The sequence below is a fragment of the Berghia stephanieae genome, chromosome 5 (genome assembly GCF_034508935.2).
Source record: "Berghia stephanieae isolate SIO BIC M18660-M18661 chromosome 5, UCSD_Bste_1.3, whole genome shotgun sequence".
Classification (NCBI taxonomy): Eukaryota; Metazoa; Mollusca; class Gastropoda; order Nudibranchia; family Aeolidiidae; genus Berghia; species Berghia stephanieae.
The window spans coordinates 19,593,838-19,620,926 of record NC_088364.1 but is presented as its reverse complement, the minus strand read 5'-3'; the positions used below and the strand labels follow the sequence as shown (position 1 = coordinate 19,620,926).

The window sequence follows — 27,089 nt, the reverse complement described above, 5'->3', positions numbered from 1 at the left end:
TGTATTTGAAAAGAACTCATTTTAATCATCATCACCGATTACAATAAACTGCAATGACTCAATTCTTCTTCAATTAGCGCAATGCATTCGAAATCAAACACAACTCTAAATTATAACACCATTCATGCACTATTTAACTGTCTCACCACGCATACAAACATGCTTACTAACATCACATGGGATCAGCCTTGACAACATATTCCAAGTTTTTCCTCTTTTTAAAAATCATAATAAAGAACAAAGGGGGAAAACAGACATAAATATTGTCTAATAATTCATAATTTTGTAATATTTGCAACTGATGTTGTTATCCCTTGCTTCTTATGCTTCTTAAATCTTTTTTTTTTTTTTTTTGCTGAGCAGAGAGGTGAATATCTCTGATCATTTTAGATAAATTCATTTACCCTCTGTCTCTAAGATCTATGGTAGAGGACAGTGAAAAGTTGAGGGATCTCACAAAGAAGATAAAAGAGGCAACCAGGGTATCCCAATCATATGGCTAGGAGGGGAAAGGTGATAAGCTAAGTCAAGTAATGGTCAATTCATTTTAAGGATTCTATATAACAACTTTCACTAAATCAGACTATTGTTTGTATTTACTCCTTCAGACACAGATTTGGGTGGGATTTCAGCTATTTGATATTGATTGTGTAGTAGCCGTTCAGACCCATAAGGCCCGGTTTTATCCTGATTTCTATAGTGTAAAACGGACAATAGCAATAGCTTGCTACCCTTTGGACAGGGTGCCAGTCAACTGAAAAGTACTTTCCACTATATCTAACAGAGCTAGCTACCCAATCACTGTTGGGTGGACAGGGGTGTTAGAAAAAAAAATCTCAACTGCACTAAGGATCGATCTTGGCTCCTTTGCTTGTGAAGTGAGTGTTCTACCAACTGAGCTATCGGAACCCCCAGATACATTGACTATGTGGGTCCATTCTCTGAAACAGCTTGGCACTTATATTTTCAATCAAGGGAGTGAAAGAAGAAATCTACAGGAAATCAACAAAAGAATATAAACTCCCTTCAAATAATTGCTTTCAACAGGAACAGTTTCCAAAATAAAAAAATAAAAATATAAGGGAAATATTTAACAATACTAAGAATTGATGAATGAATGAATAAATGAATGAATGAATGAATGAATGAGAAATAACACCAGATAACCCCAATACTAGATAAGCCCTTCCATCTCCTTCATAAACTGGTCGTAAGCATCGTCCTTGGTCTTGGCTTGCGCTGCAGGGGCTGGTTGTGGTTTGGCTTGAGCTCCAATCACCCTTGGCTCCTCTTCTTTGTCTGGATGGTGAAGTAAAAGAATAAAGAGGGAAATTCTCACAATTTTTAGTTATAAAAAATTGAAAAAGAATGTTGTAAAATTTTCTTTATTAATCTCAATGAAATTCCTTATAATCCTCAAGAAAAACATGTATTTAAAATTTTGGTCAGAAAATTGGCTAGAAAACTTGTCCTTCAAATATCAATCGATTAAAATTACCCCCATCTTGGCAAAAACTCTTAAACCTGGGACTTTGCGAAGCATTTTTCCAGAGTAAGGCAAATTTGTATAAAAGGTATTAAAAAGGAGCAGTAATGAAAATCTGAAAAGATGAGTATCACACAATGCCTCACAAAGAATTAAAAATAAAGAAATATAAGAAAAACCAATGAAAAAAATAATGAGCCTTACTCTACAAAGGAGTTATTTGGCATGATTCTCTGATGTTTTTTTCTTTTAGTTTTGTCTGGCATCGTATCAGAATCAATCTTGACTTAACATTGAATGAGTGATTGATCCCTTGCACTAGTCACAGTATTTACTCAGTATTGTCTGTATTATGTTAGCACAAATCGTGATTTTTTTTTTTCTCTGTCTTTAATAAAATAAGGGAGGTAACTAAGTAATAAAGACACATGACACTCTCCTTAACAAACTACACCTACTTAATTGCAATAAAAGAGTTATTTTCTAAAAGATTCTTAGAATATCGTGAACAGAAAATGTAGTTAACATAAAAGTATTGGAAAACATAGAAGTTGTTAAAACTGATTAGAGGAAAATCTTTAGATATTATATACATGTTACCAACATGCACAATTATGAAAACAATAGCAACTTGTGAAAAAGAAAGGAAAGGCATGGAGAGAGAATGTTAGGCCAATAAAAAAAGAAAGTTTGGACAGACAATGTTAAAGGATACACACTTGACCAGTGACAAGTACAGTTGGTGTTCCATATTGTGAGACCTCTGGACCAGAAAAGCAACTTAATCAAACGCTTGTCTTCAAATATTCAATCCCAACGCTTAAACCAAAATATGGCAAAACCAAGATAGATTGAAAAAGTGACTTGAAATTGGGTTTAACCAGCTTTGCAGTATTTATAATTTTGCTTTTCCACTATATGACCCACAGCTTTCATCTGATTTTATTCTGTGGTGAATTGGATGACATGAATTAAATTTCGTCCAAAATTTTCTCTTTTTCATGAATATTTTTGCAGTTCAAAAAAGCTCAATAAGTATAATAATCTGACTCTCTTTCATAATAGGGAAGTAAAGTGTGATGTCAAAAAACTGGTTCCTACTTCATTGGAAGGGTAAAACCACACTTCCAGTGGACTAGATACATACCTTATGTAATTTCTGATTTCAGAGTGATGGTATCTTATTTTCTAGTCTAAATATATACTGGTCAATAAATAAAGATCATCCATCCTTGCTCTTTTCCCTCTCGTAATCCTAAGAATCTGCCTAAACATCCTGCTACTGAAATAGTTTTGCCACCTTTATGTAACATATTCATTATTAGTTCGTACTCCAGGGACTGGTTACATACACACGCCCAAGGATTTAGGAACCAAAAGAGTAGAGTAGAGGGTTTTTTCTTCCCTATTTGAACTTCAAATTACAACACCTGGTTTACCCAGCATAAAACTAAACTTGTCCACTCACTTGTCTGTCGAATTCTGCCTTTCTGGTCCCTGGTCTCTCTCTTCACCTTCAAAGACATGGGCATGAAACGGGTGACGTCTCCCATTTTGCTCTTGATCTGGGGTTTGGCCTGAAAGGGATCAAAGAAATGTGAGTATGAAAGTGAGGGGCTATCCTAGGGAGTGAAAAGTAAAGTGAAAAAAAAAGTACTAGACAAAATCCTTTTCTTGTTTTTTGTTCGTTTTTTTTCCTTTTTTTTTTTTGGAGTTTATCTATTTCTGAAATTTTTAGCATTGTCCTGCCTGCTTTGCCTTCTCCCCTAATTTTTCGCTTGCATATTTAACTCCCTAATTGCAAAGTTTTTTCAGAATTGCAAAGCCACAGACAGCCAAGGTTTAGTCTTGTTTTTTTAAAAATTCATGTTCACACGTTTTATGATAATAAAATAGTTTAAAAAGTAAACAAACCTACTTGCGTTGTTCGTTCAAATGATATCATTTGTATTGTGACATTTTAATTCTGGATTGCACAGTAATATTTTGAAAAGGAGGCAATTATATGCCTAAGCAAAAAAAAATTGGAGTCAACACTGCCTTTGAGTTGACCACTGTTCTAACTAAAAAATTAATGTTCATTTAACAGAAAACAGTCACCAACATAATCAGAATAATAACTAAAACAAAAACAAGTAGTTTCATATTGTTTTTCATTCGAGAATTAAAATAACTGAGTTCATTTCTCCATTAAGTTGGAAAACTAAAAGAAAAAATACCAGGTTTTGTATTACTTTGGCTTGCTAGAAAGAATGTCAAGATTGAAAAGCACCCCATCATGTTTGGTATGAAATGAAAGATAAAAAAGGGAACTACCTCGCCATCAAACTGCCATGGCTGACAGAGTTCAGTCAGAAGTAGTAAAAAATAGTTAAGTATGAAACCGAGGAGGTTCAGCCATGGCAGTCAAAGGTCAAAATTTTTTTAACGCACATGTATCGGCTCTGTCGGCCAATGAGTTAATTGTCTTTCAAGAGACTTTTAGAGCACGAGGCAATTCTTACCTGAATGGTCACCCTGGAAGGGGCACCAGTGCTCACGGGTCCAGACCCTTCCTCCCCGTCCCTGGGTCTGATGCTGGGTGGGGCGCTGAGGATGTTGGGGTTGGCACCCTGGGGTGGGGGAATGGATGGTGGGAGGATGCCTAGCGGACCTCCTGGGGGCCTTATCATGCCCCGGGGTGGAGGCACTCCTGGGAAATAAATTTACATTTTCTGAATAAACAAAGGATTTATATGACACAAGCCAAAGTGAAAATAAAAATTAATAAAAACATAAATAACTTTTTTTTTAATAAAAGGAAAGATAGATAGAATAAAGTAAGAAGATCCCCCCCCCCCCGCTTCCACCTCTTAAAAAAAACAACCCCCCCCCCCCCCCCCCAACAAAGAAACTATCCAGGAAGATATATAAGAAAAGGGAAATAATAAACTTATTTTTTCTTTTTAGGAACCCTAATAAAACTATTCATTAAAATAGTATGACAAAATAATTTAATTCAATATCATTTATATTAATAGCAAAAGGTAAAAAACATAACAATTTAGAAAGAATATAGAAAAAGCAAGTTGTTACCCATAGGTGTTGGAATTCGCATGAGAGAAGATCTCAAATTTGGTGGTAACCCTGGTGGTGGTCCAGGAGGCATTCCCTGAGGTCTTCCAGGAGGAGGGCCTGGAGGCATCAGTCTTGGTGGGGCTCCTGGAGGACCTCCTCTCATGGGTGGCGGTCGCAAAAACATTGGAGGGGCACCTGGAGGAGGACCTGTGAATCAAATAATGAAAATATAGAAGTAAATTGAATCTCTTGCCCGAATCAGATGTGAATCTGAATCAGATTTTGAGGAGTGCCCTGTTAATGGGGCAATGGCATTGGTCAACAACATAATGTAAACATGCCAACCCATAATGCCCGTGAATCAGGATTGTATCATTTAAAAATTCTAGATTTTTTTCTCCCAATGTCAAAAGCATACACTTACAAGCAACTCTTTTCAGTTTCATATGTCCTTTACAACATTTAGACTAGCTTTTCGATTATATTCAAGAATAACAATATTAGTATGTATTATCAATATTATCCTTTTATCAGGATTGATGCATAAAAGCAATGAAACATCAGGAATTGAAAAGTTTTTACAGTGAAATTCAATAAAATGATAGAAAACTACTATAGTGCACCTCAGTTACAACCAAGTCTATGGGACTGGAGGTCATGTTCTTCATAAGCCAGGTTTTGTACTTTGAACAATAATATGCAATGGATGTAAGTACTTAAACTTTATAAAAATAAATGGCCACATTGCCATGCAAGCACCATGACAATCGTATGATTGACCCTTAACTTTATTGACTGGGTAAATAGATTAAGATTAATGGTAATTATGTAGTCTTGTGGTATGACATTCACCTTCGGATCGAAAGGTCCTGGGTTCGAGCCTCGCTAGGTGCATAGTTGAGTCCTTGGAAAAGGCTCTTTACTTACATTCACTCATCGTACTCAGGTGTAAAATGAGTACCTGGCCGTTAACACCATTGTTTTTGTCCAAAAAAAAATGTAATATCACATAATGGGCGTCATGTCACGTCCTACATGTTTAGTGCTGCTGTTGGCCAGGGACCCCTTGAAAAGCGTTTTGAGCACGTTTAGTGGATATTGCTCTGTATAAAAGCTCAAGCTCAAACACTCACCTGGGGGAAGACCCTGTGGACCTGAGATATTTGGAGGTAAACCAGGGGGAGGGCCAGGTGGAACTTTGGTAGTTCCAGTTGACAACTGCCTTGACTCCGCTTCCATCTCAGCCTCTTCTGCCAGTCTGGCAGCCACCATGGCAGCTGTTTCCGTCTCTGAAGCCCTATCCGAATGGTCGTCAACACCGGGTGGTCTGTCATCCAACCGGGATATTTCCTCCCTTCTTCTGGCAATTTCTCTGTCCTTTGACCGAATCCTCTCTTCTTCCTTTTAATAAATGAAACAAAAAAATTCATTTTCTTCTTTGTTTTCTGTTTTCAAGGGTTTTGCAGCGCTTGCAACACATTAAGGTCATATCAGTGCCAGTGAAAAGGAAGAAAATGGGATAGTAAAAAGTTATAAAATTACAATTAAAGCATCCAAAAAAAGGTAAGACAAAGGGGACTTGGTTCAAATAGGAAACAAATGTAGAATCCAAGACCACACTATCAAAGTATTTAGTTTGACATCATCTAAAAGTCTCATCCAGACACAAGCACAGGTCCACACTAAGAAGAATACACTCAAATGTTTACAAATCATATATAATTATGTAAACAAAACGTAATACAGTGCATAACAGAGAGATGATTTACAAGACAAAAAACATCATCTCCCAAAACTCCAACTATACATATGACTGTCTCCCTCCCAGCTAGATTATCCGGCCAGGGCCAGGAATAAACAAAGTAATCTCATTCCAAGACAAAGACAGAAAGCATGTTGGAAAACAGATATAGGGGATAGAAGACACAGCAGGTACCTCCTTGCCCACTATGGGAGGTCAGGAACCCCACCCAGAATTTTCTTCTTTAAAAATTGAAATGATAGCTAAGAATTGTGACAGGGAACTAGCAGCTCAACTGATAAAGCGTAAGAGTAGTATGCGAACATAGTGGATTCCACGTGGGATTAAGTCAGGTAATTATTCAAATGGCTACATTGGTAGAGCACTTGCTTTACACGTAAAGGGACTGGGATCCAACCCAGGTGATGATGTCAAGATTTTTATCTGACCCCCTTGTCCACCCAGCAGTGATTTGGTCTATAAGACCCAGTGGAAAGTACTTTGCAATAGACTAACATCCTATCAAAAGAGTAGCAATCAATTGCTATTGTCTGTTTAACACTATAGAAATCAGGATAAACTCAGGCTCCATGGGATCTAAATGAGTACTTTTGGCATATGATTTACCCCGACCTGTTAACGTTTTAGGCCGACGGATCACAAATATCAGTTCTCTGAAAACTTTTATTTCCATAAATAAATCATCATAAAAAAAAAAAAAAAAGAGCTTACCCTTCTCTCTGAATATCTTCTTCTCCTTCTCTCATCCTCATCTGAATCTGAAGTTCGTGATGACTCGGACGATTCAGAGGATGAACTTTCTCCTTCCTTCTCATAATCTGGAACCTGCTGACCTGCCATTTCTAACATCATTGCCTGCAAAGCGGACACTTTCTTCTTGGATTTTTCCTTTTCTTCCTGCTTTCTCCTTTTCTTCTCTTTCTTCCTTCTGCGCCTTTCCTCCCTTTCTCTCCTTCTTTCATCTTCTGAAAAGCGATCATCCTCATCATCATCATTATCGTCGTCATCGTCATCATCATCATCTGCAAATCTAATCCTTCGTGACTTCGCTGCAAAACAGAGTAGAATTTTATTTTTTTTAATTCAAAAAAGAAATCAACAAGGACAGATATTCAATTTTGTGGTAGTATAAGATGCTGCAGAATATAAGATATATGGTCAATAACAAAAGAGGTACTGATCTGAAAATTCACAAGAATCAAAGGCAGACCAAACCAAGGTTGCCAATTGGAAATTCTTAATGCCAAATTCCAAAAATTTGGTGTTATTTTGGAGCCGTTTGGAATTCTTATGGTTCAAAACACTTAATTCAACCTATTTTATTGAGAAATTTATTCCCACTTTTATTATGTGCAATTTAGCAGGAAAAGTGATACCTAGAAAAGTTTGGCTTTTTTCTTTCAGACCAATTAGCATTTTTCTGTGACATGCTTCGCATTTTTTTCCTTTTCATTTTTAAAATTTTTTTTGCAAAATAAAACTGGCAACCCTGGACCAGAAACCATTCAAAGGATGATAATAATTGAGGCAAAGAATCAGGAATAAGCAAAACTATGTTTGCATAGGTGGATGCGGAGAAGTTTCCGTAAGTGGGTTTGCGTGTATGGGTGTATGTGTGTAGGCGTGTTAGTGTGTATGCTAGTTTATATACTCTGAGTGATTGTTAAGCACCGTACAGCACTTGTCAGTGGATTAATGGCTGCTATATAAGCATATTATATTTTATTATTATTACTCAATAAAGTTGCAAAAGATGAGACTTTATAACTAGAAAGACAGCTACTTCTTAAAGTAAACAATATAATTGCACTTGGATACACCAGGGCAAATACTTAGATTTCCTTTTATAATGTAGAAATCTTTCACATGTACCTATGGAGATATCTAATTTGTATAAAAATGCAACAAATGAGTAAAAATATTTTATTTATATAATTTTTTTCCCACTAACAAATAATTTGAACGAGAATTTTGATGCCAATCCAAAAATTTAACTTTTACAAATATCAAAGAGTTCTTCTTCTTCTTCTTCTTCTTCTTCTTCTTCGTCTTGTGGAAACCTCCAATATTGTCGAGGATCACTCCACAGTTTGTAGTGTTTTACATTTTAAACTTGCTAAAACTCTGCACATAATACTAAAACCACATAGATTAAAAAGTCACGTTGTGAACTCCAGCAATCGCGTGAAGGCATGTTGGCAACCGTTTTCAGCCACTTCAGCTGGGAGGCTATTCCATAGTCGGGCAGTGGAAGGGAAAAACGAATACATGTGGGCGTCTGTTTTTGATGTTGGGATGGTTACTCTTGCTGTGTGTCCCCTCGTATTTCTTGTGCCGATATCTTTGATGTCGTTTGGAAGTTTAAGGCACAAATTTTTGTAGTAGATCTTGTGGAACAATTTAAGTTTATCTATCTTTCTTCTCTTTTCCAGAGGTTCAAGGCCAATCCGTTGTGATATTTCAGACGCACTTGAGAAAGGATCGAATGTGTTTGTGATGCGTCTTGCTGTTTTTCTTTGGATGTTTTCTAAGGTGTCGATGTTTTTCTTTGTATATGGGTCCCAAATTGAGCTGCCATACTCCAAAATTGGTCTAACAATAGTTTTAAAAGCAAGGGTTTGAGTTGTGATTGGGCATCTTTTTAAATTGCGGGTGATGTAAGCGCTTGTTTGATTTGCCTTTGAAGCCAGGTGACATATGTGGTCATTCCATTTGAGGTTTTTAGCAAACTCAATGCCAAGGTATTTTGCTGTCTTTACATGTTCCAGGTTTTGACCATGAAGTTGGTATTCAAATGTTATAGGTGCTTTCTTATTTGTGATGGTTAGAACATTGCACTTTAATACCTTAAATTCCATTTGATTTATTGTTTCCCATTCTTGTAATTTAGCTAGATCGTCATTTAGTGTTTTGCAGTCGTCTGTTGTTTTTATCTGATTATATAATGCTGTGTCGTCAGCAAAGAGGCGCACTTTTGACCTTATACCTCGTGGAAGATCGTTTATGTACACTAAAAATAGGACGGGCCCAAGGACTGAGCCCTGAGGTACGCCCGATGTCACCATCCCGATAGTGGAAGTCTCGCCGTCGACAAGAACTTGTTGGGTGCGATTGTCCAGAAAAGTTTCAATCCATTGTAAGGTTTTGTTCCTGATACCAACGTCATACAATTTCTGGATTAACCGATGGTGAGGGACCTTGTCGAAGGCCTTGGCAAAGTCCAGTAGTACTAGATCAATTTGACCACCTTTATCAAGAGCAGCTGACAGATCATGTGTTAATGATAGAAGTTGAGTTTGACATGAGTGGTGCTTCCTAAATCCGTGCTGTTCATCACAAAAAATACTGTTAGTTTCGAGATATTCAGTTATTGAGGATCTCACTATATGCTCCAACAGTTTGCAGCAAATGCAGGTTAATGAAATTGGACGGTAGTTTTGAGCCCTGCTTCTATCACCTTTCTTGTAGATGGGTTTGACAAGAGCGTGCTTCCAAACAATTGGTATGTCTCCCGTTTCAAGAGAGAGTTTGAACAAATGTGTGAGGGCAGGTGCAAATTCGTTACTCAATATCTTTAAGAGACGGGATGGTATTTTGTCTGGGCCACATGCTTTCTTTGGATCTAGAGTGGCGAGGAGTTTGGAAACGCCCTCTACTGTCACATTGATTTCGGCCATAGTGTTGGAATCGTTTTCTTCGCCTTGTAGTTGTTGAGTGGTAATTTTGGTATGAGCTTTTGAAGCAAAAACAGAGCAGAATTGGTTATTAAGTATGTCTGCTTTTTCCTTTGCATCAGAGTATAATACACGATCATGCTCAAGGGGCGCTATACCAACCGAATCGCACCTCCTACTTTTTATAAATTTCCAGAGCTTTTTGTTTGAGTCTTCACTAACAAGTTCCTTAACATGATTATGATAGGCCTTTCTACTCTCTTTTTGTTTCTTTTTTCAGTCGGGCATAATTGTACCAGTCTTTCTTACTGTTGGACTTTCTCGCTCTGCTCCATGCCTTTTGTTTCCGTCTAGATAATCGTTTGACGGTGGTGTTTATCCATGGTTGGTGAAATTTCCTTGAGCTTTTCTTCGTTGGTACATGTTTGGACATCATTTTGTTTAGGTGGTCGTTGATGGCAGTCCAAACATCCTCAGTGCTTTCTAGATGTTGATTAATTACGTTTTCACTAAAAAGACGTGTTTCTGTCCGCATTTCGGCGATATTTGCCTTTTCCCAAATAGTAATAGGGTGTGATTTTTTTGTGATTTTGTTTGCTTTGATAGTGCATTCCGTGATGAGGATGTCATGGTCACTAATGCCTGGAATGGTTGTACACTTGACAATTAAATTTGGTCGATTTGTGATAAATAAGTCGAGGATATTTGTACCCCTTGTTGGATTTTTGTTTATTTGACTCAGGCCAAAATCTTGCAATTTGTTAATAAATGCTTGGTTTATAAATGAAGGATATTGGTAACTGATTATTTTTTCTTGTTCCCAATTGATATCAGGTAGGTTCAGGTCTCCGCTTAACCAGAGTACATTTTTCGGGTCTAGGCTATCAATACAGCGTGTTATCTCAGTCATTTGTTCCATAGTTGAGTTTGAAGGTGTTCTATACATAGCACCCACAGTGAGTAGGCCTTGTTCTGTTTGTTTTGATATTTACGATCACCGATTCTGATTTTGTTTGAATGTCAAGCTTTAATACTGAGAGGTTCGTTGTTGTTGCAACCAGCACCCACCATACCTATCTTCTCGGTCTTTCCTGAACACGTTGAAATATGTCTCTGGTGGAAATATTTCACTGTCCTTTATTTCGGAATGTAGCCATGTTTCCGTACCTATGATTATGTCTGGTTTTATTTCTGATATCAATTTCCAAAATTCCGGTAGTTTTGGAATTAAACTTTGAAAGTTTATGGTCATAGTTCTCAACATGTTTCTCGGTTCACCATTACGGTTACTGTTAGTTTGCCTGTTTGCTATTTTAAGCGTGTTATGATTTGAGTTGATTTGGTGATTGATTCTTTTTATTTCATTTGGCCTCATATTGACCCTTCTTTCCCCCTTTGTTGTTATTGTCTTATTTTCACAAGCCACGTTCTCATTATGTTTACTAAAGTCCTGCATCCCATCAAAATGATCAGGTGTTGTCATTATGTTTTGTTGATATGTTGATGTGTCGTTTACTATTGGCATGTTGTTGTGAGTATCGTTCAGAGTTCTGAAAATTAAAGAAAACTATGACAGACAAACAAAAAAATAACCTCACCAAAAGCACACAAAAATAAAAACAAACAAACAAAAAACAAGAACAATGTCAATTCAGTCCTACTATCAAGCAAAAAACTGGTAGCGTTTCAGAATAAATGTCTGAAAAAATAACTTAACACAGTTTGCTGTTAAAAAAAAAAAAAAATAATAATTAAAAAAAAAAACAAAAAAAAAAAACCGAAGACAATATCAACAACGCGCCAGTTGACCGAGAACAAGCTGCAATAATAATGATTTCATTGTATTTATTTACCTTGGGATTCTGTTCTCAACATCTCCTCTGTGCCCATATCAACATCAACATCACCCAGATCCTCGATTATACCTGTAAATAAAACATTAAAAATACACTCAATTATCACTATCCCAATATTCTTCATCCAAAGACATAACAACTATGCATAGTTTTGATTAGATCAGACAATGATAATAAAATAATGCTTGTTTGTTTTTAAGGGTTTTATGATGTTTGCAACACATCTAGGTAACTTTAAAAGAGATTATTTCTTAAAATTCATTAGTAAATAATATTTTTGCTCAAACCTTTTTCGGGGTCATATTCCTCATCCCCATGCTCCTTATCCCTGTCCTCTTCTTCCTCGCTGTCACTCAATTCTGGAGGAGGGCCTGGGGGCGGACCTGCTGGTTTCTTCTTTTTCTGATTTTGAATATGAATAGGGATTTGGGGACCAATTCCAACAGGGGGTCTGACAAAAGACAAAGAGAAATCACAACATTAATCTAAACCTTTACTTTAGTAACTACACCTGTGAAAGCATATATATATATATATATATATATATATATAAATATATATATATATATATATATATATATATATATATATATATATATATATATATATATATATATATATATATATATATATGTGATCCACCGCCTCAAACAGGTATTATGACTGGGTGAAGCAGATGCTTATAAGAAAATTTCAAGCTTAAAGTTAAAGTAATTTTTTTTCTTAATATGAGTATTAGGGTTTTCTGAATCATTGCAGTAGCATAATCTAATTTCAGCTCATATCCATGTCTTAGTAAAATAAAATATAATTTTCATCAACTTTCATCTCACATTTTGGTTTGAAAATACGAATTTGGCCACCCCTCCCCCGATTCACAATAGTTTATTCAATAGCTGTGTAAAAGTGGCCAATGTGTATCATTCAACTTGATGAACCTTAATTCTAGTATAAATGCAATAACTTGGCTTAATTCAAAGAGTCTACAAGTTATACAACATTACAATGTATTGCATTGAAGCAAAGAGGACAAATGACAAATTTACCGTGAGCCCACAAATTATACATTCTAAGTCTGATTAATAAACAATGTGGTTTGTTAGGTTTGGTTTTGACAGGTTTTGAGGGCTTGCGACATATTTAGGTCATTTCAGCGCCAGTAAAATGGAAGAGAATGGAATAGTAAAAATGTTACAGATTTACAATTGAAAGCATAAGAGAAAAGTAAAACAAATGAGAATTGGGTAGAGTTGTAAATTTCAAGAGTGTACTTAGTTTGAGATCACTTTAAAATCTCATCCAAACACACGCACAGGTCCCTGCATAGAGGAATACACTCAAATGTTTATAAAGCATTATATATTCAAAACAAAAAATTAACAGTACATTACAGAGAGATGATTTACAATAAAAAAAGATCATCTCCCAAAACTGTTAACTAAATATTTGACTGTTCCCCTCCAAGCCAAGGAAAGGCCAAAACCAAGTAATTTCACTCCAAGACAAAGAGCAACAGCAAGCTAAAAAACAGATAGAGGGGAATAGAAGACATAGTAAGCGACCTCCCTGCCCACTATGGGAGGTCAAGAAACAAACCCAGACAAAGCGGTTCATTGATACACAGAGGACAATAGACAATTTTACCCGTAGGCAGAGGTTTTCTTCAGTATGGATGGTGGAGGCAGGACAGTCATGGGCAAGGGCATCCCAGGCATGTGTAAGGGAATCTCCATTGGAAGGGGAATAACACCAGGCACTGGAATAACATACAGTACATGGATTAACAAAAAAGGAGAGAAACAAATTAATTAATAAATTAATTAATAATAATAAAAACAACTGAGCCTATACATATGGCAAAATATCTAAGAAATACTAAATATAAGCTCAAAGTGATTTACAAAGGCTCTAAATCAAACAGCAACATTTAACGGGATATGGCATATGCTGTGGCAATTTTTATAAATTTTGGCACCTAATACCAAAAATTGTGTTCTTTCGCATTTTCAGATATTGATACTTCAAATATCAATTATTCAACAATACAAGTTATAACATGGAAAAAAAAATGCTTAAAATTACGACATATTCAACTGAAGTTGGGGGGTTTTTTTTGCCTTCATTTGTTGCACATAGAACTTTGTTTCGTTCTGCTGACTGGCGAGCTCAACACAATCGCTTGCCTACTAGTACCAATACTTGCTTTTGTAGCATGCTATGAGCATGAAGCAAAAGTTAACGTCCCAATAAATTTGATGGGATCGATAAGACTTGAACAGGGCGATAATACTCTTTGACAACTCAAAATAGCCTAGCCAGATTTAAAAAAAAAAAAAAAGAAAAACAATTCCATTAGGTCATGGCAATTCATCTCAAATATCACTTTTGCATATTCTTGTAAATAATCTCACATTTTGAAAACCATTTTGGAATAATTAATTATAGTTAATTTTCAGATCTGTAGATGAGTCAAACATAGGTAGGGCACCATTTGTCTTTTCTTTCACTGCTGGGGTTTTTACCAAAAAAAAATCCACTATATGGGGAACTTTAGTTCACTCAACTTTGCCTCATAAAACAATAATTTACAAGAATAACTTGATTAAACTTAAGCACTCTCTGACTAATTTTGAATTGGATCCTTACATGGTTTGACAAAAAGTGATGACTAGAGGAGTAAGAAATGAAGTGATTTGAACTGTTAAGAATTGGAATGAAATTTTGAATAAAGAAAGAAAGGGTAATCATGTTTTTTTTTTGTTTGTTTGTTGCTTTAGGTCTCTTTCAACACAATTGAGGTTATATGAGAGACCGCTGAAACAAAAAAACAAGCAATCTAACAAAAATAGTACAAATGTAAATCAAAATCATAACCTAAAGATATCATAAGCTAAATTATAAATAACCAAGAACAAACAGGCAGAAGATTTACAGAAAAAAAAATATCCCCTGTCAAAAATACAATCACAAACCAAAGAAGCAGGATAGGCTAGTAAAGAGAAGAAGAAACGACATCACTATCGGATCGTATACCCATGCGAACATCATAGGTATATGATTCAAGGGTGATGCTCCCAATAAACCTCTTTGGTGGTTATGCATTTGAGTGTTCTTTACAACTTCAATGCTGTTTGTAATATATACAGATCTGAACTGTATCACATAAAGTACTCACCACCCATATCAACTGGGGCATCAGGCAAGGGAATCTGGTCCACCTGAACTCTTTCAGCATTTCTCACTTGCTCTGTTTTAGAGAACAAATTAATAAAATTAACACTCAACATAACAATGGTATTACATGACAGGTCAAATAAATTTGAATAATTTAATTGTGATAGTCTTTAAAAATGTAATTAATGTATGTAATCTCCTATCTCAATACCAGTACATATCATGTCATTGAGACAAATCAGAGTCAATACAAGTAATGTAACAAATGCAATCTAAATTCCATTTTCAGGTCGTGAGATAGCATTAAACGTGTGTCAATCAAATTAATTTATGTGATCCTTGTATATGAACACGATAGAGTTAAAACACCCATTAGGCATATAACAATTAAAGTAATGAAAGATTTTCAATTCTACAAAAATATTTTTACCCTAAAGCCAAAACACATGAATTAATATTTTGTGAATCTCATCAAATAAGACATTTCAAATAATCGATACCCACCATAATGCTGCTGAAGCTGAGACCGGGTCTTTTCATATGCAATATTAGCTTTCTTTAAATCAACTGCGTAATCTGGCCTTTCTTTCTCCTGATAAGGAAATAATGGAGAACAAATATTAAATACATTAAAAACAGACCTGCCGTATTAAGAGTTCCAATGATAGTTGAAATTAAATTAAATTGAGCTTTTATAAAGCACAATATCCACTAAAGGTGCTCAAATTGCTTTACAAGGGGTCCTTGGATAACAGCAATACTTAACATTTAGGACGGGACATGATCCCTGTTAGGCAACATACATTTTTACTTTTTTTTTCGGACAGAGACAACGCTGTTAACGGCCAGGTACTAACGAAAGAGTGAAAATGGAAAGGCTTCGTACGAAGCCTTTCCATTTTCACTCTTTCGTTAGTATTTTACGATCACCGGCTTCAGGCAGCCCTTACCGTTTTCTAACGGCCAGGTACTCATTTCACACCTGAGTACGGTGAGAGAGTGTGAGTAAAGAGCCTTTTCCAAGGACCCAACTATGCGCAGAGCAAGCCTCGAACCCAGGACCTTCATATCCGAAACTGAGTGTGATAGCAGCACTAGACCATATAGCCACACAATGATGGTCCACAAATTTGATAATGTTCAGTAATTTAATTGATCTGCAAAATTAATGCTCCAAAAGAACTTGCTTCTTTATAAAGTAAAATAAAAGGTAATAGACTGATATTTACAAATCTGAATTAATGTTATCAAAACAAATTTCAGTGAATTTCTCTTTACATTGTGTGTCACATAAAAAAATATGCAAATAAGTAATCAGAGCACAAAAGCCATAGTACAAATGGGAGTATAATATACTGTAATACTCTCACGAGTTATAATTTAAAAAATGAGTTTTATTTATATATACGATGTAAGATCTTTGCAGATGATAAATTAAAAACGAATAAGATGGAGTGAATAAGAGAGAGGAGGAGCATAACGAGGAGTTACAGAAGGAGGAAGAAAACGTCTTAACAAATCTTGATTGATCATGGTATGAATCATATCACTAAGTACATGCTCTTGATCACATTAATATATACAATGCCATAGACTAGCATTATTGTACACTTACATATAACTTGAATACTCTATCAAATGTTTCCTTCAACTTTTTCCTTTTCTCTCTGAGGACTTTTTCGTTTAAAGATGGTGGCTGCATAGGATCATACTCTATATGACAAAACAAAAAAATAATTATAAAATAAAAGAGTTAAAATATAACTTCACAAAACTGTCAGGGTTTTCAGAAAGTTTAATGAATAATTGCTTGCATAAATGTAATTAATAAAGAGAATACAACTGTACTCATGCACACTGAAGGAAAAAAGAAAAAAAAGGTCTACAGGACATCAGCTTCAATGAAGTGCCCTTAAATTTGTTGTTTTTTTTAAGTGTCCCATAATAAAGGCTAACGATAATTATAGAAGTCAAATCAAGTCAAAGCCATTGAAAGACAAGTCCTATAGTGCCATAAAAAGAACCATGGATCCAGACTTCATGCCAACTTCTGTAGTATTGGATTGACAGTATTAAAAATTTCTTAGGACGCTAATCTACTACAAATACTCAAATCTCTTACCCATTCTGTCAATAATTTCCATTTCCTCTAGTAGCTTCATTGGATCTTTCCCTTTCAGTACAGCTGTTCTTACCATTATACGTTGTTTTTTATTCTGCAAAGAACCAATATCATAAAGTGATAAATGGGATTAGGCAGCAAAGAAATAATAGATAATGCAATAAATCCAAGCTGTAAGACATTACGTTATCATGTTCACATAAAAGGACAATCAAACAACAAATTTGTTCCATTTTTATTCATGTTTTTATTCAAATGAGTGAAGTCTCGATCAGTCTCATTTTATCTGACATGCAACTTCCAACAGAAGCTCTCATTCTATTTATACTTTATAATATTGTTGTGCTAAATACTAGTATTTGAATGCAGATCTAGCAATGGCATGTTATCTATGTTTTACATATGTAATATCTATGACGTGCATTATATAAATCATACACGCTTTATACATAAATGTGATCTGCAAAGATTTTCTTTTTTTAAGACAAAAAGAGTGTAATCATTGTTTTTAAATTATGAATAAACGATTCCATTTGTTTTAGGCGTTACATTGCTTTTACAAAATAAGTGAATTATATTATAACAATAAAACCAGCAATTTGGGACAAAAGTGATATAATAATATCAAACAATGCATACCTTTTTCAGTTCCCTCTTTCTTGCCTCTTTACCTTTAAATTTAAAAAAAAAAAAAAAAGAAAAAAAAAAGGAATAATTTAATATAACAAAAATAAGCCAGAATTACTTTGTTCATCCATTTACCCGTAACTATAGCCAACTTAAACGCCTTTGTGATCTTGGAGTATGACACTCAGCTTCTGACATAAAGGTCCTTTAATCGAGTCCTGCTTTTGCTGGCGCAAAGTAGAAGTCAAGGAAAACGCTCTGTACTCACATTTTCTCACCATATTCAGAAGGAAAATGGGTAACTGGCCATTTCCAGCCTTGTCTTTGTTGAAAACAATTATAATAAAATTGTATTACCACCTAAAAGGCATCTCCATTATCCATCATATCATGTCTTGTACTCTTGAGCACTTTGCTGGTCAGCTGTCTCTATGTATCACAATCCTCTGCTGTGCGCATGCTCTGCTTTTAATCTTTAAAATCACTTTTGGCCATTTTTAGGTTATTTAAATATGTCATTCTCTGTCTACCTCTAGCTCTCTTTCCTTCAATCATCCCCGTTGTTATCCAACTTTTCTATTCCGTATCTTCTCCACATATGTCCCAGAAACTGTAACTACCTCTTTCTGATGGTATCTATTAATATTCTTCAACAACACTTCTTCGTTCGTATACCTTGTCTGTCCATGATAATAATAATAAATGGCATTTATATAGCGCTTTACCCCGTTGTCACAGGCTCTAAGCGCTTTACAGTGATATAAAACAAAACATATTACAGTGAGACAAGTGTGAAGGAAACGTGATACGAATTCAATTTAACAACAACAAAATATGAAAATAATATTGCAACATTATGACGTAAAAAGATAAAACTTTAAGCGAGATTTGAACGTTGTCAACGAATCCGAGCATCTCACGTGTGATGGGAGAGAGTTCCAAAAATGGGGGGCCGACAATTGAAAAGACTGTTCACCTATTTTACGCAATGGCTTAGGTTTGACAAGGATTGATTGGTCATTGCTTGACCTCAAGTTTCTATTGGGGACATATATGTTTAGAAGGTCTTTAATATAGGAGGGACTGTTCGTGCTCAGGGATTTGTAGACAACAGTACAAATCTTATAGGCAACTTTTTTTTTCCACAGGAAGCCAATGTAACTCACGGAGAAGAAGAGTTGCTGACAGGTATATTTTGTTATTGCGTACAATGAGCCTGGCTGCGTTATTTTGAGCAACCTGAAGTTTGCTAATTTTGTCTTTAGCTAAATTCGCCCGTTCGACAAATGGATGATGCCAAGTCTGCAAAGATAGATCATCATCAAGCCCTACTGCAACCTCCTCGTGGTGTCGAACGGTAACAGGTCAAGCTGGCCAACTGCAGAGGGCGACAAGAATAGGCAATGGCAAACCATTCTTGTAACTTTGCCGAGTTAACTGCATGAATAAGTCCAAAAAGTTAAACGGTGACAGCGTAAAGGGGAGCATGTTTTCACGGAAGACTGCTGCCTCGCTCGGTTGGGAGCGTGATGTTCGTCAGGTCACACCGAACCGTCAGCCAGTTACTAGGCGAAATAAATTTAACAAATGTGACAAAACCAAAATTGGGACATGGAATGTCAGGACCTGTGCCCAAAAAGGAAAACTAAACAACATTCTGAAAGAAATGAAACGGCTCCAAATAAATATTCTTGGCCTGGCAGAGATGAGATGGACAGAGCAGGGAACCATGTCAAAACAAGAAAACAACATGACATATAAGATCATATGGAGTGGTGGAACCTCTTTCCAAAAAGGAGTAGGGATGATCTTAGACCAAAAATCAACCAAATTTTACAAAGGGCACGTAGCAATCTCAGACAGAGTTTTGCTGGTTAAGCTAAGAGGACCTGTAGTTGACACCAATATTATTCAAGTTTATGCACCAACAGAAGAGGCGACAGATGCAGATATGACAGAGTTTTACCATTCACTAGACAAAGCAAAACGAATGTGTAAATCACAAGAAGTCCTTATGGTAATGGGGGACCTAAATGCTAAGATTGGCAGAGGCAGAGATGGTGACATAATCGGACCACATGGACTCGGAGACAGAAATGAACGAGGAAACATCTGGGCAGATTGGTGTAGAACAAATAAATTAATGATTTCAAACACCTGGTTTCAACAACACCCAAGAAGAACCTGGACATGGCAATCACCAGGGGACAGAGCAAGGAACCAGATAGACTTTATAGCAGTATCATCAAGATTCAGAAATGGCATATTAAATTGCAAAACCTACCCAGGCGCCGATGTAGACAGTGACCATGTCCCAGTTGTTTGTACAATAAGGATAAAGTTTAAAGCTATTCAGAGAACAGCTGGCAGAATAAAGAGGGATTACAGGTTATGCAAAGACAATGGCATACAAACAAAAATGAGAGAAGAATTTGAAAATGCACTCATGATACAAAGCCAAAGTGAACCTGATAATGAAAAATGTGAAAAACAATTTGATATATTCCAAAAGTGTGTCAAAGCAACTGCAGAAAAGCATTTACCAATAGCTCAAATAAACAGCAAAAAGGAATGGATGACAAATGAAATTCTAAACCTATTTGAAGAAATACGAAAATGCAACAGAGGGTCTGCAGAATACCAAACATTGAACAACCACATTAAATCCAAATGCATCGAGGCACACGAGAACTATCTAGACTGGAAATGCTGCGAAATCGAAAGAGAATACAAACCCAACCCCCAACAAGCTCACCAAAGAATAAAAGAACTATCAGGGAAAAGGAAAAGCAAAGCAGCAGGAAGTTGTATCCAAAACAAACAAGGGGAACTGCTATTTGAAGAACAACATATAGAAAGCCGATGGGTAGAATACATAGGCGAACTGTACAATGATCCAAATAGAAATGAACCACCACTGAAATTCAAAGAACCATTAAGCGGACCAAACATCACCAAAAGTGAAATTGAACATGCCATGGAACGAATGAGGGATGGTAAAGCAACAGGCCCTGATGAAATATCTGTAGAGGTATTAAAAAGCCTAGGAGATCTAGCAATTGATGAACTTCACATATGATTCAACAATATATACAATACTGGGAAAATTCCAGAAGATCTCTGTAACTCTATTTTCATAGCAATACCAAAGAAAGCAGGTGCAGTCAGATGCGAAAATTTTAGAACTATAAGTTTAATAAGCCACATCAACAAAATACTGTTGCGTATAATTATCAACAGGCTAAGGAATAAGATTAACCCCGAAATCGCAGAAGAACAATATGGATTCCAACCTGACAGAGGGACAAGGAACGCAATATACCTCCTCCGTGTTTTAAGTGAAAGAGCTATACAGGTTCAGACCCCACTATACCTCTGTTTTGTCGACTACAAAAAAGCTTTTGATAGAGTACGCCACGAAGAAATACTAAAACAACTGCACTCCATTGGCGCTGATGAGAAAGACCTCAGACTCATGCAAACATTATACTACACCCAGCAGGCATCTATCAAAATCGGAAACTCTACAGGAAATTCCATTCCTATTAAGAAAGGAGTCCGTCAAGGGTGTGTTGCCTCACCAGATCTGTTTAATCTATACCAAGAAACAATCATGAGGGGCATAAATAATATGGAGGGAATAAAAGTGGGAGGTCACAACATAAATAATATAAGATACGCAGACGATACGGTACTCATTGCAACATCAGAAATCCAACTTCAAAAGATTGTTGACAAAGTGGTAGTAGATAGTGAAGCCAAGGGAATGGAAGTGAATATCACCAAAACGGAATGCATGGTAATACAGAAAAACCCCGAAAACAACAACACCTGCAATATAACGATTCACGGCGAGCAACTTACCAACGTAGAAAGTTTTAAATACCTAGGTTCAATAGTGACAACAGATGGAAGATGTAACCGAGACATACGAGCAAGAATAACTCAAGCCAAACAGGCCTTCATGGACCTGGGAAACATTTTGAAAAACAAACAGATGTCGTTCGGGATTAGATTCCGAGTCTTGAAGTGCTACGTGTGGCCAATCTTGTTATACGGATGCGAAAGCTGGACTACAAATGCAGAAACACAAAAGAACATTGAAGCTTTTGAAATGTGGTGCTTGAGAAGGATGCAGAGAATATCGTATACTGCACACAAAACGAACGAAGAAGTGCTAAAACAAACATACCAACAAAGGAAACTAATGCCCTTAATAGTGGATCGACAACTATCCTTTTTCGGACACATAGTAAGGAAAGATAAGAATGAATACCTGGCAAGTTGTGGAAAAATACCTGGTAAACGCGCCCGGGGGAGACAAAGAAAAACACTCATAGACCAACTGAAGGGCTTCACCAGCCTAACAATCCAAGAGCTGTTTGAAAAGGCAAGAGACAGGGAGGAATGGAGAGAGATAATTCATGCAGTATCCGAAGCCTGGACCAGGCATGGAACCTAGAAGAAGAAGAAGAAATTCGCCCAAAGGGAGTTACAATAGTCCAATTTAGATAAAACCAGGGAATTAATTAAAAGTTCTGTTATATGCTTCTGTATTAAATTACAAATTTTGCTTATTTTTTTCATTTCCATGTACATAGACTGTATGGTGTTATTCACATGGCTTGTCATGGAAAGATCTTTATCAATGATGATGCCAAGGTTTTTTGCTTTATTTGAAAATTCTATTGTGCTATTTCTGAGAGTAATAGGTGATTTATTTGCCTGTTTAAGGATACTCGGCCTTCCACACATTAAAATCTCAGTTTTACTATCATTTAATTTTAACTTATTGTGGTACATCCAAGATTTAATCTCATTAAAACAGCTCGTAATTCGTTGTATTAAGAACTGTAAATTACTAAGAGGTCCTGAATCATATATTTGCGTATCATCTGCATAAAAATGATAACTCAGATTGAATCTGGATATCACACTAGAAAGGGGCTGCATATATACAGTAAAAAGGACAGGGCCAAGAACAGAGCCTTGTGGTACTCCAAAATTTAGTAAAACTTGTTCTGACTGAACACCAATCACCAGGACAGTCTGCCATCGATCCTGTAAATATGATGTAAACCATTTAAGGGCAATTCCTTTTATGCCGAACGTATTTTCTTGTCTTCTTAACAAAATGTCGTGATCAATGGTGTCAAAGGCAGCTGAAAGATCTAAAAGGCATAATACATTGATATTGTGAGCATCAGCATTACATAACAAGTCATTAAAGATTTTAAGAAGCGCTGTTTCAGTACTGTGTTGATGTTTGTAGGCTGATTGAAAGGGTTGTTCCAAACTGTTCTTCTTAAGATGAGATGTTAATTGTGTAAGAACTACTTTCTCCAAAAGTTTTGACAAAAAAGGTAAATTTGATACAGGACGATAATTGTTTAATATATTGTGGTCCAGTGATGGTTTCTTCAGAAGTGGTTTGACGAGGGCACTTTTAAAGCACGATGGAACTTCGCCAGTCAGTATGGATGTATTTATGATTGATGTAATGGATGGTAATAATGTATCGATGGAGCTGGCCAAAAGCTGTGCTGGTAGGGGATCAAGGTCGCAGGATTTAATGGGGGGCTTTTTTCATCAACTCGTTTATGAAACTAGATGAAACTTGTCTAAAGGGGTACCACAGAATGTATTTGTATCTATAAATGGTTCATGCCGATCTAGTTCTGAACGAATGTTATGGATTTTGTCTTTAAAATGATAACCTCAACATTCTTCCATACATCCACATCTCAAATGTCTCTAACCTCCAAGTACATTCTTTGTCAAAAGGCATCTTCCCTCTTCCTCATAAAATAATTAACTGGTGGTGTTGGCTTAGGACCCTTTCTATGCATTGAGCACATCTATGGATAATGCACTACATAAAACTTTTTTTTTAGGGGGATATTATTACTAGAACAAGATAATGTGATAACAATACAAAACATTTTTTTAAATACAAACATGGAAATTTTAAGAACATGTATTAAAAATTAAACCACTCAGGCTCAAACAAAAATAAGAATATACAAGTACAAGACCTCACAATTCTTTTGTGAAATTACTTAAATTACTGATGATAGTGCCCCTATGAATATAAAAACAGATGATAAAACTCCCTATAAACACTGGGAAATAAACTAGGTTAGACTGAGGATAAAAACAGTTAAGTCACGTATTCAAGAGTGAGAGTGACCATAGATATTTAGATAGAGAATGTGGTTGGCGTCGACGTCACTGCACTGTACTTGTACTGTACTGTAGGCAGTTTAGTGAGCAGCAGCAGTGGCAGTCAAATTTTGACCCAACTCGCCCATAGGAAAGTTGTGACTGGAAATTGCCGTTCGCGTTTTAGGGGGTTCAATTAAAGATGCATAACTTCGTTATAAAGAGGAATATCGCAGATATTTTGGTATCATTATTTTCGTCTTTCAATTTCCTTTTAAATGGTGCCAATTAAGGAAAAATCCATTAATATTTCCAGAAGTTATATGAAGTTAAAATTTGGCAATTTTCAAATGCATTTATTTTTTTATTTACCGCGTGTGTTTTTAAAATTTAAACGCTTGTTTTTAGAATAACATCTAAACTTTATTCATGCCAAATTTCAGGGCTCTATATCGATGCGCAGACACCTTTTAACTCTGCGCCGAAATGCCTTGTACATTATCTTCTCATCATGGCTGCTGGGCGATATCGATATCCATATCGATATTTTAAATTTAGTTATGTATTATGTTAAATTTAGTCCATAATATTTTCAGTACTATTATTTCCTATGTTTTTATTTTGAATACATACTTTCCAACTTTATTTGTAGGCATTTTAAAGTTTTTTTTTAAAAGTTTGTATATTTCTTCTCTTTGTGAAATTCGATATTAATAATATCGATATTTTAAAAATACCAATTGCTTTAATTTAATTTTATTTTACTCTGCCATCAAGTCATGAAGTTTCTTTCCCATATGTTTAGATATGTTTATCATGTGTATCCATATTTTAAAGGCCTTAGCCTTAATAATTATTATGGTAAGAAGTTCTGTCAGTTTTGACACCCCCATACATTGAGAGAGAAGGGGGGGGGGGATAAAATTATATTAATTGTCAGTTCAAATGACGTAATAGCAATAAACCCAAAGTGGTTCAGCAGAATTTTTTAAAGTATTAAAAGCCAGAACTTTCCTTCTAATTATAATAGGGAATCTGTTTCAATTTATTTGAACTTTTTCAATCTACCATTTTATTTGATTTATATGCAATTAAATTGCCATAGGTAAAAATAAACTCATTATGACATTACACAACATGTTTATATCTTTTCATTTAAATACTCTCAAACCCTTTTTTATTCTCTATGTATTAATTAAAAGAGGGTAATTATTTGCAATTGTTTCAGTGAGATATTGGGGATAAATCCAAAAGTGATAGAGCAAATTCTTTCTTACGTCTAGCCGAGTTTTTGATTATGTAACATTTGCGTCATATTATGTAATAATGTGTTAATTTGAAATGTTTATCTTCCTCTTTATTAATGTAACTGCATTGTCCTCGATAAGACGAACATTTTGGTATACAATATATGATAAGAACTCCATATTGACTGTTTTAACCATTTTTTATTAACATCACGCGTTTTCGGTCACAACTTTGCAATGGTAATTTTGGGGTAAAAATCGGTCTGAAATTTCAGACTTTGAACTGCCGTAACTACATTTCTAATCAAGATAGAAACAAAATTCAAAATGTTTTGTAATCTGTGTTGCCAGCTCTTTCATATGACATTGGTTTCAAGTGTGTGAGGTACATTTAGAATTTCTATTAAACTCCCTATGTACTGTGTACAGTTTTTTAGTTTGAGTTTTGTTGTCATTTCGACAGCTAAAGAAGGGCTGCTCTCGCTAAATATGTAATTCTGTAATTTTGTGAAATCTTAAGATGAAACTGATTCCATAGTTAAGAATAGTTTGTACAAAATCAGAAGTATAGAACTGAGACTCAAGTTATTGAATTGATTGTAGGGACAGTTGATTGGGAGTTGTGGTGGAGTCGGTGGAGTTCAGAATGAGAATGTACTTACGGAACTGATCCGTTGGATTCATATATTTACCACTTTTCGTGGTATTGATTGACCTTCTCCCCATTTTTGCACAGGCAGAGATGCAATCTTACTACAATTCAATAATGCAATTTGGCAAGTAGTGTTTGAACGACCCCAGAAAAACGTTTATAAGTTGTCAATATCGGGTTGTCTTCATTGGGGCATCCGCCATTACACACACATTACAGTCAAAATCATTGAACGTATGACAACTACTATGATTATTCACAGAAGTATCGAAATATGTGATATTCATATTATTAATAACATTACATCAACAATTCATTATTTGTTTTTCATGATTTCAATTGTGATTATTGTATTAAATACAATCAACCATTTTTAAATTTTAGAACCCTAGTTTTGCATTAAATGTTTGCAAATATGATCTTCAAAAAGAAGCAGACATAGTATCGATAAAATAATATAATCTTGTTTTAAGCAGTCATAAGAAAAGTGGGAAATATTAAGTTTCGAAATTTATTTGGTATAAAATGTAATACATTTTCATTGAATAAAAAATACTCAGACCATAGAATCCTTGACTCAGACACACGTAATAAATGATATGATGATGATGATGATGATGATGATGATGATGATGAAGTATGATAATAATGATAATGATAATAATAATAATAATAATAATAATAATAATAATAATAATAATAATAATAATAATAATAATAATAATGATGATGATGATGATGATGATGATGATGATGATGATGATGATGATGATGATGATGATGATGATGATGATGACGATGATGATGATGATGACGTCGACGACGACGACGTCGATGATGATGATGAGGATGATGACCACCACTGTCATCGTCACCTTTACCATCACCCTTCACCATTACAACTATTTACAATATTACACGAAACCACTTCCACGACAACTACCACTATAACTATGATCACCACCCACTGCATGATATTCAACAACGACACCATCACCACTTCCAACACCATCATCATCATCATCATCATCATCATCATCATCATCATCATCATCATCATAGTCATCATCATTATCATCATCATCATCACCATCATCGTCATCATAATCATTATCTTCATTAACATCATCGTCACTATATATATATATATATATATATATATATATATATATATATATGTGTGTGTGTGTAGGTGCGCGCGCGTATATGTGTGTGTGTGTGTGTGTGCATGTGTGTCCAACGTGTGTATTATTTATTTCAATCATTATTG

The 27,089-nt window shown here is 35.5% G+C and overlaps 1 protein-coding gene across 1 annotated transcript; it reads right to left on the bottom strand.

The window, feature by feature from the left end:
* Nucleotides 1-26,046, bottom strand: LOC144972556 (WW domain-binding protein 11-like). Its single transcript, XM_078913896.1, has 15 exons — nucleotides 25,830-26,046; nucleotides 17,771-17,802; nucleotides 17,132-17,225; nucleotides 16,625-16,722; nucleotides 15,514-15,601; nucleotides 15,011-15,082; nucleotides 13,480-13,591; nucleotides 12,123-12,286; nucleotides 11,833-11,904; nucleotides 7,017-7,354; nucleotides 5,677-5,944; nucleotides 4,562-4,750; nucleotides 3,991-4,178; nucleotides 2,955-3,063; nucleotides 1-1,299 (listed from the first exon to the last, which is right to left on the bottom strand). Exons 1-15 carry the CDS (start codon nucleotides 25,891-25,893, stop codon nucleotides 1,175-1,177), a joined length of 2,013 nt encoding a protein of 670 aa, XP_078770022.1. The 5' UTR covers nucleotides 25,894-26,046; the 3' UTR covers nucleotides 1-1,174.
* Between the last annotated feature and the right edge of the window lie 1,043 nt (nucleotides 26,047-27,089).

Excerpts from the sequence above, each read along its gene's own strand:
- LOC144972556 (XM_078913896.1), bottom strand. The coding sequence starts at position 25,893 with ATGGGGAGAAGGTCAATCAATACCACGAAAAGTGGTAAATATATGAAT. Across the intron at positions 15,602-16,624 it reads ATAGAGTATTCAAGTTATAT|GAGAAAGAAAGGCCAGATTA; the intron begins GTAAGTGTACAA and ends TTTCCTTATCAG. Across the intron at positions 7,355-11,832 it reads GTTGAGAACAGAATCCCAAG|CGAAGTCACGAAGGATTAGA; the intron begins GTAAATAAATAC and ends TCTGTTTTGCAG.